The sequence below is a fragment of the Pseudozyma hubeiensis genome (assembly GCF_000403515.1).
Source record: "Pseudozyma hubeiensis SY62 DNA, scaffold: PHS48, whole genome shotgun sequence".
Taxonomy (NCBI): Eukaryota; Fungi; Basidiomycota; class Ustilaginomycetes; order Ustilaginales; family Ustilaginaceae; genus Pseudozyma; species Pseudozyma hubeiensis.
The window spans coordinates 192,558-205,963 of record NW_012133830.1 but is presented as its reverse complement, the minus strand read 5'-3'; the positions used below and the strand labels follow the sequence as shown (position 1 = coordinate 205,963).

Genomic DNA, 13,406 nt, shown 5'->3' with positions numbered 1-13,406 from the left:
GTACCACGATGAAGCTTTTCTCCCCCATTCTTCCCGCTATCCACGGCGGTGTCGATCGCTCCCCAGCATGTCTCTTGCCAATAACGGCGGTGCTCCCAGCACGTCCTTGACCGATGACAGGCTCTCCTCCAGGGCGACGACTTACTATCGATGGTTTGACAACAGATACTGCCCGGCCTCTCGTCCCGAGCAAGTCGCTAACCCGAACCTTCTCGGTGTCACAGCCGTTTCCGCACCAGGACTCCAACCGGTCGCAACGGATGCATCTTCTACCGATATAAGCTGGGCCTCTGCATCGACTCCACCCATCGTCTCTGTCAGCGTAACAGAGTTGCAGCGAGACCCGGGTACGAGAGAACGCTTCCTCAGTGTCGCTGAAAGGCAAATCGGTGTTTTTGATGCCGCCCAACGTAGAGCCGGGACTGGCGACAATCCTAGCACCGTTGTCAACATAGCGACGCCTGCCAAGCCTGACTCGGACCCTGCCGATTCCACCACTTGGTCACCTCGTCGCAAGTGGCTTCTCACCTGTCTCGTCGGCGTCACCATGTTCAACGGCTCTTTTGCGTCCACTGCACCCAACGGGGCTAGCATCCACATTGTTCATCAATTCGGACTCTCCAACGAGGAGCTCGCCTTTGTTGCTTCTTCCTTTGTAGGAGGCTGTGTTGCTGGTCCCATCATCTGGAGCCCCATGTCCGAGGTGTATGGCCGACGACCTGTCTTTCTGATTTCGAATCTCCTCTACTCGCTCACCAACATCGGATGTGCGCTTGCCCCCAACAAAGCCGTCTTGTTCAACTCTCGCTTCCTCGCCGGCGTCTTTTCATCTTCCGCCTTCTCAAACGCTGCCGCTGTAACCACCGACCTGTTTGCGCCGCCTCACCGCGCGTTTCCGATGGTTGTCGTATCGCTTTCTCCCCTCTTGGGTCCTTGCTTTGGTCCTCTTTTTGGCTCCGTGGTCAGCCTCGACCTTCGCTGGCCCTGGGTGTTTTGGTTCATGGGCGCCTTGGGCTTGGTGTTGCAGGTCGCGCTCCTTTTTTTGCCAGAGACGTACGCGCCCATCCTCATCGTTCGGGCAAAGCCACGCCAGATCATCGCCACGCCCGTCAGGACACGACGACAGAGAATCGTGACCTTGCTCGTAGTCAATCTTGCACGACCTGTGAGCATCTACACCCGATACTCTTGACGATCAATGGCTGACTCATTGTTTGCTTCAACTCTGTCAGATCAACATGATACTGCGAGAGCCCATCGTCGTTTGCGCCAACTTCTACTTGTCCTTCTTCTTTGCTCTCATGTGAGTTTGCTTAGCGCACAACAACAACGATCCGGACGACACTGACAAGCATTCGTCGCTGTGGCGCAGGTACATCTTCTTCGCCTCGTGGCCGTTGATCTTTGGGCCTCCGGGTATTTACAAGCTCGATACAGTGCTAAGTGAGTCCTTGTCTTTGTCCTTGTGCTTCCACGTCAGAGCTGAGCGAGCGAGCTGACAAAAGCTATTTTGTTCTGAACCTCCCGCTAGCGAGCATCACATTTCTGCCAATGGGGCTGGGAGGTGTTCTGGCAGCTGCTTGGCTGACGTACCGCGAGCTCTATCGCGCAAAGGGAAGCATGCCATCCAAAAGGCCAGGTCCGGAGGTCAAGCTATTGCCTACCTTGCTTGTTGCCCCTCTCGTGGCCGCTGGACTCTTGTGGTCAGGCTGGCTAGCACGCACGAGCGTACCGTATCAGGTGGCTACGCTGGGCTGTGTGCCCATCGGTGCTGCCATGGTGCTCGTGTTTCAAGGCTGGATCGGCTACCTTGGCGACTGCTACCGGCTGTACGCTTCTTCTGCTATCGCTGCCACCGTGATCGGGCGCTCGCTGTCTGGTGCTACTATTCCACTCTGCACGCACCAGCTGCACGAAAAGCTCGGCGGCATGGCGTATCTGTACACGATGCTGGCTGGTCTGGTGCTGCTCACCACTCCGATCCCCTTTGTTGTGCTTCGATACGGCGAGAGGCTGCGTGCCCGATCCATGTACAAGCCAGCCGCAGGCTGAAATAACAGCTCAAGCCACGCAGTCTGACAAGGTGATGGCGTGGCATCGTCAAAGTGACTCTTCTCGCCCATACCAGATTGTGGGCAAGATGGTCAATTGTTAGACGCGGGCGCTCTCAGCGAGCCTGTCATCTCAAGGCTTGTATGCCGGAGGAGGCGGGTTAGGAGGAGGGGCGTAGTGGGACGAATCGGCACCTGTCGAAGGTTGACCCGCAGGCGAAGCGTATGGCTGTCCTTCGCCGTACGCATATGACTTTTGATGTGTCGCGCACGGTTGACCGTATGGTTGGCCGTACCCACCTCCACCGTGTCCTTGTTGGTGGTTCGACATCTCGTTCTGTTGGTCTGTCACGGGCAGAGTGGTTTGCTGGCGGAAGCGTCTTCTACGCTTTTTGCAGCAGCAGCAGAAGCGAAGCGAAATGAGGACGATGAGCAAAACACCGGCCGCCACGCCAACGCCGATGCCGATGCGTGCACCAGAGCTGAGGTGAAGGTGGCATGGGTAGTTGTACCCGTATGCGTTGCAGGACGACGACATGTTGCTGCTACTCTTGGAAGGTTTGTACAAGCTTAGGTGCGTGAAGACGGGTTATATACATAAGAACGGGGAGGGGAAAGGGAAGGGGAAGCGACTAGGTGCTCTGAAGATGGACGAGAGATGGAAAGCGTTTCCGGCGGAGCTACGTCAATCCCTGCGGATCGGTGGTCATGTGGAGTAAGCGGGTATCGTATCGTGGCTCGTGCCTGACCTGAATGGATTTCCAAGCGAGGTTCCGGATTGGCAACGTGCTTCTCGGCGATATCATCATCGACAGCGTTCTCGCCATTGTTCCCCTTTCCACCTCAATCGCCATGCTCCGATCTTAACTCTCGATCGCTACAGCCCGACGAGCGTTTCCCAGACCCGACTTTTTGCGCTGCTGGGTTAGCGGCAGCACAGCGCGGGCGACGCAACGATGGACGAAGTGCTTCCGGGACTCTGGGTGGGTGGGGTTCGAGCTGCGATGGACGTCGACTATCTCTCGCAAGCTGGCATCACGCACATGATCACGTGCATGAAGCAGCAGATCCCCGTTCCACCGCCGCTCGCCGATGGTCGCACCATCACGCGCGCGGAGATGAAGCACGTTCGGATTGACGACGACGAAAAGGCGCCCATCCTGGTCCACTTTGCGGGTTGCAACGAGTTGATCTCGAATCAATTGGAGGAGGAGTGGACTGCCGACGACCAAGACGAGTCGTCGGGAGAGCAGCAAGAAGAAAGCCACGACGAAGTGGAACAGCTGGTGCAGGGACGACAGAAGCGCAATGGAAAGTGGGGAACTTGGAGCACCACCGGATCCGGGACGGTGCTGATCCACTGTCAAGCCGGATGCTCTCGCTCCGTCGCCATCACCGCCGCCTACCTCATGCACACGCGTCGCATCGATGCCACCACCGCCATCGCCATGATCCGTCGTCGTCGACCCTCAGCCTCACCCAATGCCGGATTCATGGCGCAACTCGAGCTCTACGCCCAGGTCGGTTTCGAGGTCGACATGAAGTGGCAGTCCGTACGACGCTTTCTCATGAGCAAGACGGACATCCTCAATGGGGATAGCATGGACGATATGCTGCTGAGCTACTACCCCAGTCCCTATCCTAGTCCGAAGCTCTGCGCCAGTGGTGTCAAGAGTTTCACGAGTATTCGATCAGACGACGATGGAGCGGATTCCTCCACAACGGAGAAAACAAAACATTTTTCCAAACCGCTTTCTCGTTCAGCTTCTTCATCTTCATCCACCACAACCAGCACCAACGCTCAACGCATCTCCCACCTCTCGAGCATCAACCTCCCACCATCTGCACTCGACAACGCCACTCCCGTAGCCGAGCTGGTTGACTCGATGGCTAGCATGTCGTCCCACCGCACCGACGCAGCGCAAGAAGTCAAAGTGACAGCCAACACGTCCGGCCGTCTACCTGGCGGCGTGGAGCACGTCCGGGGTCACGAAGGTGTCGCCAATCGGGGTGCGTTAGCTCCACCCCAGTTTAAGGGTCCCAAGTTGAGGTGTAAAGGGTGTAGGAGGGAGTTGGCTGCAGAGGATCATGTTGTCATTCATGAACCGGGGAGAGGTCAGATGGCCTTTGAACATCGGAAGAGGGACGTTGGGTTTTCGTCGGACAGAGTCGCCACCACCAACAATGCTTCAACAGATCCAGCGATAACACCCACAGAAACGTCCGCTCAACAGCAACCCAGCACGACGCCAACAACCGCACCACCACCAAGTAACATCCCCCCACCACGAATCCGCTCCGCAGCATCACTCGCCTCCCAACTTCCCCCGCACCTAGCTGCCCTTCGCCGCCTCCCCACTTCCAACCCTGGTTCGGCTACAGCAACTTCAGCAGGGGGGTCGATGTTGAACCACCCATCGTGCACAAGCTACTTTATCGAACCTATGGCCTGGATGACCGCTCTCAGCAGCGGAGAGGTGACTGGTAGGCTGATGTGTCCCTCCGAGAAATGTAGGGCCAAGTTGGGCAGCTGGGATTGGGCAGGCATGCAGTGCGGCTGCGGGGCCTGGGTCACACCTGCGTTCAGCTTGCACAGGAGCAAAGTGGATGAGGTGTGATACGACAAAGCATTGGAAAAGGCCCGGTTGGAGGTGTGTGGTGAGGGTAGGTGCGTTTTAGCAACAATGGCATTTCCTATCCATGTGAGTCGATGCAACGAAGCAGAGAGGATACAACGTGTGAAGAAGCTGCATGGAGTGATGAGCGGAAAGATTGGTTTTGGCTTAGCAGCGCAGTCGTTTGTTGCAAAGTAAGCAAGAAGCGTTGGATGGTCAAAAAGGGTATGGAAAGGTGGCTTTTGTGTGTCACGAGCGGAAGAGAGTTGCATTTGGGGCTAGCATGCGCAATCGGTTTGAGGCATGAGCATGTTCCTCAACACATATCGTCGCTTGTTCGTGGACCCCCCCCTTGTTTGCCAGCTGAAGTCTTGCTTGCTTACGTCCCTTCCTGTGCTTTATCCGCCTCTCATCCTTCCCTTGTCCCTTTTTATCCTATAGCTGCCGTATCCGGCTTCCCGATCCTTCCCCGGGCGTAAAGTGCGATTCGAACTGCCTGTGCCCAATGTCGAACGACATACCTGCCTCTTAACCCCTTCGCTGCTTCACCCGTCTCTCGTCTTCTCTCCGCCTCTCGTCCTGCAATACACTTGTGGCCGGCGAATCCACTCCCGATCTTTCCCAGTGTAGGCTCCAAACCGCCCACCCTGTGCCCGGTTGAAGGTCGTACCTGCCTTGACGCCCTTACTGTGCTTCATCCGCCTCTCATCCTTCCCGTGTCCCTTTTTATCGTGTAGCTGCTGTTGTGCAAACCTCCCGTATCCGCCTTCCCGATCTTCCCCCGCGATTCGAACTGCCACCCTGTGCCCAACGTTGAGCGTCATACCCTGCCTCTTACCCCCTTCGCTGCTTCACCCGTCTCTCGTCTTCTCTCCGCCTCTCATCTTGCAGCTGTTGACGCATCTCCGACACTCCTTCTCGATCCTGCTCCGCGTACCCTCCGAACCGCGCTGACCCTTGCGCTTTGCGTTCGGCATCGTACCTCTCAGCCAGCTGCTGCTCCTGATCGAGATTATCCGGATCCATCGACAGCTGCACTTGATCCGGTGCTGCACGTTTGTTCGCTCTGGAATCCTCTGCACCCAACGCCGGACCTGCCACTGCTGACGATGCGGAAGAGAGATCGTAAATCCGTTCAGAAGCGAGGAATTGATTCTGTCCACCAGAAGACGCCGGTGTTCGTTCTGGTAGCACTTGGTAGAGCGATCTCGGGTGCGAATCTATGCGTTCGTCCTTGCGCAGTTGAGTGAAGGAAGGCGTTTCCAACCCTGCCGATGTGGATGTTACGGATTGAACTCCAGACAGATCCACTGGTTGTTGTGTTTCTTCTTCGGGTTCCTCCTCTTCTTCTTCCTCTTCGGGATCGGATTCTTCCACCTCCAACAACCCCCAGTGCTCCTTCTCCACCTTGTCCACCAACTCGTCATCCACTGCACCGTCGAGATTCGCCAACACATTCGCATAAAGCGGGTTTCCGTACTCGTCCACCGGCGGTCTACCCCATCCACCCGGGTGGAAGCCCCAACTGGCCCCCTGCGGAATGGGAGCGTTCAACCCGGGAATCTGCAGATGCGGGTAGCTCGGTGGAGGACCGAACCTCTGCATAGCGATCAGCCACGGCGGCGGTGCATCCGGCGGAATGCTCAACGCCTCTATCAACTCGGCACTCAACATCCCCGGTCTCTTCTCCTTGTACTTGTTCTCGTACTCCTTGCCTTCGTAGTACGTATCGCCGTAGCTGCTCAGCTCGGGTTTGGTCTGGAACTTGAAGAAGGCATCCCAGAGTTTCTGGTAGTCGATCTCCATCTTGCCCATCTTGGGTTGAACCCTTTCGCGGGTCTTTTGCTTCAACGAGTAGTCTCCTTCTTTTTCTTTAAGGGCGTCTTTCATGGTGGCGATACCGGTGTCGGAGATGTAAGGGGGTAGGGTGTAGGGGGGTTTTTCGATGCCACGTTTGTGCTGGAGGTAGTCGCGTTTGTGAGACCAGTGGGGTGGGATGGGGACGGTGTTTCGGGTGGATTTTAGGTGGACGAGCAAGCGCGGGTCGGAGGAGGTGACGTCGGTCCATTCGACCACTTCCGGTTTGGGGACGAGCTGTTTCAGTTCGGCCACCGTGAGGCGCGCTAGTTTCTTCTGCTTTCGCTTCGACAGCGAATGCGAGGTCGCTCCACCATCACCCTCGGCATCGGAGGAGGAGTGCGCAGATTCCACTTCATCGTCAGAGTAGATGATCTCGCCTTTGCTCGGTTGCTGCTGTTGCGAGAGCGTCTCGGGTTGGTAGCGTGATAGTACACTGGAAAAAGCCTTGTACACTTCCGAGTCTGGATCGATGCGGAAGTCGGCTGCTTGGTGGATGATGGATGTGGATGCTTCGACGTCATCGTCGTAGTTTGCGTCGGGTTCCTGCTTGACGGAGGGAGTGGCAGCGATGGATGTTTGCGGTTGCGGTTGCTGCTGCTGCTGTTTCTTCTTGAGACGACGTTTTGCGTTCTTGGTGAGCGGTGCCGGCGCCGCAGCGCTGCCGTTGCCGTTGACTTTGGATGGTCCTGCAACTGCGTTGGCCGCCATCGTGTCGCTTTTACCGCAGCAACTGTGATTGTCGTGATGGGGAAGCAGTGTTCGTCGGTGTATCCGAAGTGGTGAGGAAGTGATTGCAGCTGAGCGTGGGGGATGGATATTCCGAAATATGGCTCAAGTAAGCATGAATAATCCACCCGCACTCTCGCTGTGCTGTGGTCCAAATTGAGAAGAAAGGGAACTGCCGAACGCGCTGCACTCACTTTCGACTGCGGACGTAGCTCACAGCCTCAGACTTGGCGTGGCACTTTTGCGAACACCTCCCTTTTCGCAGTCGACCCGATTGCGTTTGCAGTCAATCAACTTGTCATGGCGCAGTCACTTGGACCTTCGGACTGTTGCCGATGGTGTCTCCTCTCAGTATACGGGATCGCCGTCAAGTCTGTGCCGAGTTCGGAATGTGTGTGACTGCGTCTGTGCTGCCGCAGATACAATTCAGAATGGACTGCTTGAAATCGCCCCAAGTCGAAAAGGCGCAAATTTGTATTCGCTGGAAGAACAGAGAGACAGAGGAGAAGAAGAAGAGGAAAAAATTGGCAGAGACTGGCGAGACGCGCGCACACTTTCTTCCTCGTTCGTTTGCTCTGCTGCAGTGCTGTGAGGCGAACGAGTCGCGTGTCGTCGTTGGCTCAGACACTACCACCATCTCATTCCCCACCGCCTTCTCTGCTACTTCCTTTTGCAGCTTCCTCAACAAAGGCGGAATTCGTGTTCGACTCATCCCAAAGTCGATACCCAAGTTTTCCCCCTTTGCTGCACCCCATCGGCTTCCTAGTGTTCGAAGTTCTTCTTGCAAAGAAAGAACCGGCTAGTGAACTCCAGGGTGTCCCTCTTCCTCTAATCGTTTTAGCAGACGGCTTCTTCACCAAACCCCAAACCCAAACTCCAAAATGCCTCCCTTCGCAAAGCCCGAGACCGTGCTCAAGCGCTCCGAGGAGCTCATCAATGTCGGCCAACACCAGGCCGCTTTGGCCGCCCTCAACGAGATCTTCACCTCGCGACGATTCAAGCAGACGCCTCTCCCCTCGCTTGAACCGATCATGATCCGCTTCGTCGATCTCTGCGTCGACCTCAAAAAGGGAAGGATGGCAAAGGAGGGTCTCATGCAGTACAAGAACGTCTCCCAAAACACCAACGCCCAGTCCATCGAGCTCGTCATCAAGCACTTTATCAAGCTCGCCGATGCCAAGGTCGTCGAGGCTCAGTCCAAGGCCGACGCTGCCGTCGGCGAGATTGACGTCGATGATCTCGAGGAATCAGAGACGCCCGAGAGCATGCTCCTCGGCTCCGTCAGCGCAGACCAGAACAAGGACCGCACCGACCGCGTCCTCGTCACCCCCTGGCTCAAGTTCCTCTGGGAGGCTTACCGAACCGCCCTCGATATCCTCCGCAACAACGCCCGTCTCGAGGTGCCCTACCAGCAGATCGCCAACCAGGCGCTCAAGTTCTGCCTCCAGTACGAGCGCAAGACCGAGTTCCGTCGTCTCTGCGAGGTGCTTCGCCAGCACCTCCAGAACGTCGCCCGCTACTCGCACCACGCCCACGCCATCAACCTCACCGACCAGGACACCCTCCAGCGTCACCTCGACACCCGCTTCGCTCAGCTCAACGCAGCCGTCGAACTCGAGCTCTGGCAGGAGGCCTTCCGCTCCGTCGAGGACATCCACAACCTCCTCACCATGGCAAAGAAGGCTCCTCGTCCCGCCATGATGGCCAACTACTACGAGAAGCTCGCTCGCATCTTTATGGTTTCGGACAACAACCTCTTCCACGCCGCTGCCTGGAACCGCTACTACGCTCTCGCCCGTTCCATCGCCAAGTCCGACGAGGAGAACACCCGCATGGCCTCGTACGTCCTTATCAGCGCCCTCGCTGTGCCCGTCATCTCGTCCAACGCTCCCGGCACTGGCAACCTCAACAAGTCCAAGTCCGACTTTTTGCAGGGCGACCAGGAGGGACGCAGCCGCACCGGTCGTCTCACCTCGCTCCTCGGTCTCAGCCGCACCCCTACCCGTGCCGGTCTGCTCAAGGAGGCTCTCAACCGTGACATTCTCAAGAAGGCCCGCCCCGAGCTGCGCGAGCTCTACAACATCCTCGAGGTCGAGTTCCACCCGCTTTCCATCTGCGCCAAGATCGAGCCCATCCTCGCCTCCATCTCGCAGGACCCCGAGATGGCCAAGTACGTCAAGCCCCTCCACTCGGTCGTCTTGACCCGTCTCTTCCAGCAGCTCAGCCAGGTGTACGACGCCGTCAAGCTCTCCAAGGTCATGCAGCTCGTCTCGGCTTTCAAGGCTCCCCACAGCTACACCGCTGCCGAGATCGAAAAGTTCTGCCTCAACGCCTGCAAGAAGGGTCACCTCAACATCCGCATCGACCACGTCGCCCAGGCCATCACCTTCCAGGACGACGTCTTCTCCACCGACGCTCACCCTTCCGCATCCACCTCCTCGGAAGCCGACAATGTTCGACTGCAGGCTACCCCATCCGAGCTGGTGCGCACCCAGCTCAGCCGACTCGCAACCTGCCTCGACACAACGCTCAAGACCATCGACCCCAGCATTCTCGCCAACGCCGAAGCTGCCAAGCGCGACGTCTTTGCGCGTGCCGTCGCTGCTGCCGAGGACGAGCACAAGGCTGCCATCGCCCGCAAGGCGCTCCTCGCCCGTCGCAAGGAGTTGCTCGAGGAGATGGCCACTCGCAAGGAGCGCGAGGAGTCTGCCGCGCGTGCCGAGCGTGCGCGTGCCGCCGCCGAGGCCGAGCAGAAGCGCATCGCCGAAGAGCAAAAGAAGCGCGAACAGGACCGCATCACCAAGGAGCTCGAGGCGGTGCGCATCGAAGAGGCCAAGAAGATGGCCAAGTCGTTGCAGGAGCGCGGCGGTCTCAAGCTTTCCGAGGAGGAGCTCGCCAACATGGACACCAACAAGCTGGTCCAGATGCAGGTGGAGCAGATCGAAAAGGAGAAGAGGGAGCTCGCCGAGCGTCTGCGTCTCATCCACCGCAGGATGGACCACCTGGAGCGTGCCTACCGTCGCGAAGAGGCTCCGCTGCTGTCGGCCGACTACGAGCGCCAGAAGGAGGAGGATCTCAAGTACCACAAGGCTGCCCGCATCACGCTGCTGCAGACCTCCAAGGAGAAGCACGCTGCCGACCTCGAAGTCAAGAAGCGCCTCACCAAGATCCTCCCCGACTACCAGCAGCTTCGTTCCATCATCGAAGACAAGCGACGTGGCGAGTTTGAAGAGCGACGACGCAAAGCCACAGAGCAGATTGAGCTCGAGAAGGAGAAGCGTCGTCAGCAGGTTCGCGAGGAGAGGAGACGCGAGCGCGAGGAGGCCGAAGAGGCCGAGCGTCGTCGTGCCGAAGAGGAGGAGGAGGAGCGTGCTCGTGCCGAAGAGGAGGAGCGTCTGGCAGAGCAGCGTCGCGTGGAAGAGGCAGAGCGTGTCGAGTTGGAGGCCAAGAAGCGCGCCGAGATCGAGGAGCGTATGGCCAAGCTGCAGGCTACGGCCGACAAGCAACGACAGCGTGAGGAGGAGGCTGAGGCGAACCGTCGCGCACGTGCTGCTGCGGGTGGTGCTCCCGAGGCCTCGGCCAGACAGGAATCACCCGTTGCGGGTGGTGGATGGCGTCGTGCCGGTGCAAGCCCCGCGCCCGCTGCTGCCGCTCCTGCGCAGGCCGAATCGCAACGTCCTTCCATCTTTGGCGCGGCTCGCGCTGGTGCTGGTGGTGGATGGCGCGAACGCGAGGCTGCCAGGAAGGCCGCTGGTGGCGATAGCGCCGCCCCCGCCCCTCAGGCCGCTTCCCCCGCTGCTTCGCCTGCTCCTGCTGCTGCTCCTGCTGCTGCTCCTGCTGCTGCTGCCGCTCCCGCTTCATCGGGCGCGTACCGACCTGGTGCTCTGCGCGGAGCAGGTGGTGGAGGCTGGAGAGACCGTGAAGCAGCCAAGAACGCTGCTGGTGGCGCTGCTACCCCTCCTCCTCCTGCTGCTGCTCAGGCTCCCGCTGCCGACAACGATGGATTTACCGAGGTCAAGAAGAGCGTCTACCGTCCTCCCGGTCGTCGTGCCTGATGGTCTCCGCTCCCACACCCCCCCAAAACACAGCATTCGATCTGTTCCGTTCGTAGGCTGTGACCACTTGATCCGGATCTCACCATTGTATATTTCGTCTTGCAATCTATGCTCGCACCTGCTCACATTTGAAGCTTCGGATGACAGTCTGACGATGGAGGATTGAGTTGGCGATGGTTGGTGGAGGTGTGTGCGAGATCTAACAGCTGAGCGTAAAATCGAGCTGGTGTAATGCGCGCTTTCGGCGTCAGTTTGATGCACATTGACGACGAACATGCTTCCTCTGCCACCGCCACCATCATCGGGCATCGACGACGGCGAGATACCCTTGCACCACCATACCTTCACACCTCGAACACAGCCTCCCACTTTCTGCTTCAGCTGTCAGACGAGCGGGCACGGCGCTGGACGCTGAGCTCAACAAGCATTCTGCAGACCGGCTTTCCGCGCCATTCGATTCAATACGCAGCGGGCCCAGTCTTGTTGACAGCAACCGCATCCCCAGTTTCCCGGTGCAAATCCCCGTCGCCGTCGTCTCCGCGATGAGTCGTATAACCAACCCAGATGTGCAGCGTCAAGCCATCTCCGCGCTGCACACCTCCGAGCCCTCTGCATCCTCCACCACCCCTCGCGATGACGATACCATCTCCATCCGATCGCGTCACACACTCCGAGCCTTCTCCAGCACCGACGAGGAGGACGATCCGTGGTCAGCCATACCGCGCACCACCTCCGCCCCGGACTCTGCTTCTCCACTCACACTCACGCGCGAGCAACGCAAACGACTCATCCTGCGCTCACTCCTGCAGCTGCTAGCGTTGTTCGTCGTGTGTCTCGTCGGTCTCGGTGGAACCCTCTGGCTCGCGCTCCCCGTCATCTCCCCCGACGACAAACCCTTCTTCAAACTACCCCGCAGCTTTGAAGATCTTCGTCAACTCAACAGCGTCCTGCAACACTACAAATCCACCCACTTTTGGCGTGTCCTCCTCTGCTGGACTATCATCTACCTTTTCCTCCAAGCTTTCTCCATTCCGGGTTCGATGTACATGTCCATCCTAGCAGGTGCACTGTTCGGTGTACCACTTGCACTGCCGTTGGTGTGTACGAGTGTCGCTACGGGTGCTACGATCTGTTACTTTATCAGCAAGTTTTTGGGTGCGATATTGGTAGCGATACCTAGTTGGAAGGCGAAAGTGGATGAGTGGAAGGACAAGGTGGACGAGCACAGCGAAGATTTGCTGTCGTATCTGGTGGTGCTGAGGATGATGCCACTGCCACCGCACAACATTGTCAACATTCTCTCTCCGCACCTAGGGATCGGAGTCGGCACCTTTTGGCTCTCGACCTTTGGTGGGATATTTGCGGTCAGTGTCATCCACACGACCATCGGTGAAAAGTTGGATCAGATTACGGGCGAAGAAGGTTTTACCATGTTCACCTGGCGCAACGTCTTGCTGCTGGGAGGTGTCATGGCTGCGGTGATGCTACCCGTAGTTCTGCGGAGGATGAAGCGAACGGAAGAGCATCAAGGACAAGTCTTCCTCGACGAGACAGACCAAGACGCACAACATCTTCCCGATAGTTTCCGTCGAAACCTTTCTAGCGGATTCGAATCCGATGATGATGACGACGAGTTACCGCATAGAAGTTTGGATACGCATAATATGTCCCCCAACGACGAGAGTTTCCCCAACTGGACCAGTGACGGGAGGTCCAGTTTGGATGAGGAACAGGATGACGACGTGTACGGAAGAGGCGGCGTTTTCCGGGATCGAAATGGTGCACCGCAAGGGAACGCGGAGCAGAGGACGGGCACAGCGCAAAGGGTCAAGAAATGGTTCGGTGGTTCGACAGGCATGATCTTGTGAAACACTCCCTTTCAATGACAAAATACCCAATGCATCCTTTAGAACGGACACGTCGTTTGCGTTGACACGGCCGTCCGCAGCACACGAAGAGATTGTGTATTGAGCGAGCGCATGTGGTTGTCGGCTGCGAGAGTCCGCTGAACTTAAAAAAAGGAAGTTTGCAGTTGAGGATGAAGTGTGAGTCGATGGTCGAGTGGGTCGAGATTGTTGCGGCAGAAAAGACGCTTCTCG

The 13,406-nt window shown here is 57.8% G+C and overlaps 8 protein-coding genes across 8 annotated transcripts; 6 read left to right on the top strand and 2 right to left on the bottom strand.

The window, feature by feature from the left end:
- Nucleotides 1–67: 67 nt before the first annotated feature.
- PHSY_005363 (multidrug transporter) lies at nucleotides 68–1,192 on the top strand (the record flags this gene model as incomplete). The annotated part of the gene is made up of 1 exon (XM_012335973.1): nucleotides 68–1,192. The coding sequence occupies one exon, from the start codon at nucleotides 68–70 to the stop codon at nucleotides 1,190–1,192; it is 1,125 nt and encodes a 374-aa protein (XP_012191363.1).
- A 584-nt stretch (nucleotides 1,193–1,776) lies between these two features.
- On the top strand, nucleotides 1,777–2,052 carry PHSY_005362 (multidrug transporter; the record flags this gene model as incomplete). The annotated part of the gene is made up of 1 exon (XM_012335972.1): nucleotides 1,777–2,052. The coding sequence occupies one exon, from the start codon at nucleotides 1,777–1,779 to the stop codon at nucleotides 2,050–2,052; it is 276 nt and encodes a 91-aa protein (XP_012191362.1).
- A 132-nt stretch (nucleotides 2,053–2,184) lies between these two features.
- On the bottom strand, nucleotides 2,185–2,589 carry PHSY_005361 (hypothetical protein; the record flags this gene model as incomplete). Its single annotated transcript, XM_012335971.1, has 1 exon — nucleotides 2,185–2,589. One exon carries the CDS (start codon nucleotides 2,587–2,589, stop codon nucleotides 2,185–2,187), a length of 405 nt encoding a protein of 134 aa, XP_012191361.1.
- A 418-nt stretch (nucleotides 2,590–3,007) lies between these two features.
- On the top strand, nucleotides 3,008–4,669 carry PHSY_005360 (hypothetical protein; the record flags this gene model as incomplete). Its single annotated transcript, XM_012335970.1, has 1 exon — nucleotides 3,008–4,669. One exon carries the CDS (start codon nucleotides 3,008–3,010, stop codon nucleotides 4,667–4,669), a length of 1,662 nt encoding a protein of 553 aa, XP_012191360.1.
- An 831-nt stretch (nucleotides 4,670–5,500) lies between these two features.
- PHSY_005359 (hypothetical protein) lies at nucleotides 5,501–7,234 on the bottom strand (the record flags this gene model as incomplete). Its single annotated transcript, XM_012335969.1, has 1 exon — nucleotides 5,501–7,234. One exon carries the CDS (start codon nucleotides 7,232–7,234, stop codon nucleotides 5,501–5,503), a length of 1,734 nt encoding a protein of 577 aa, XP_012191359.1.
- Nucleotides 7,235–7,587: 353 nt separating this feature from the next.
- PHSY_005358 (hypothetical protein) lies at nucleotides 7,588–8,055 on the top strand (the record flags this gene model as incomplete). The annotated part of the gene is made up of 1 exon (XM_012335968.1): nucleotides 7,588–8,055. The coding sequence occupies one exon, from the start codon at nucleotides 7,588–7,590 to the stop codon at nucleotides 8,053–8,055; it is 468 nt and encodes a 155-aa protein (XP_012191358.1).
- Nucleotides 8,056–8,133: 78 nt separating this feature from the next.
- Nucleotides 8,134–11,307, top strand: PHSY_005357 (hypothetical protein; the record flags this gene model as incomplete). The annotated part of the gene is made up of 1 exon (XM_012335967.1): nucleotides 8,134–11,307. The coding sequence occupies one exon, from the start codon at nucleotides 8,134–8,136 to the stop codon at nucleotides 11,305–11,307; it is 3,174 nt and encodes a 1,057-aa protein (XP_012191357.1).
- Nucleotides 11,308–11,849: 542 nt separating this feature from the next.
- PHSY_005356 (hypothetical protein) lies at nucleotides 11,850–13,175 on the top strand (the record flags this gene model as incomplete). The annotated part of the gene is made up of 1 exon (XM_012335966.1): nucleotides 11,850–13,175. The coding sequence occupies one exon, from the start codon at nucleotides 11,850–11,852 to the stop codon at nucleotides 13,173–13,175; it is 1,326 nt and encodes a 441-aa protein (XP_012191356.1).
- Between the last annotated feature and the right edge of the window lie 231 nt (nucleotides 13,176–13,406).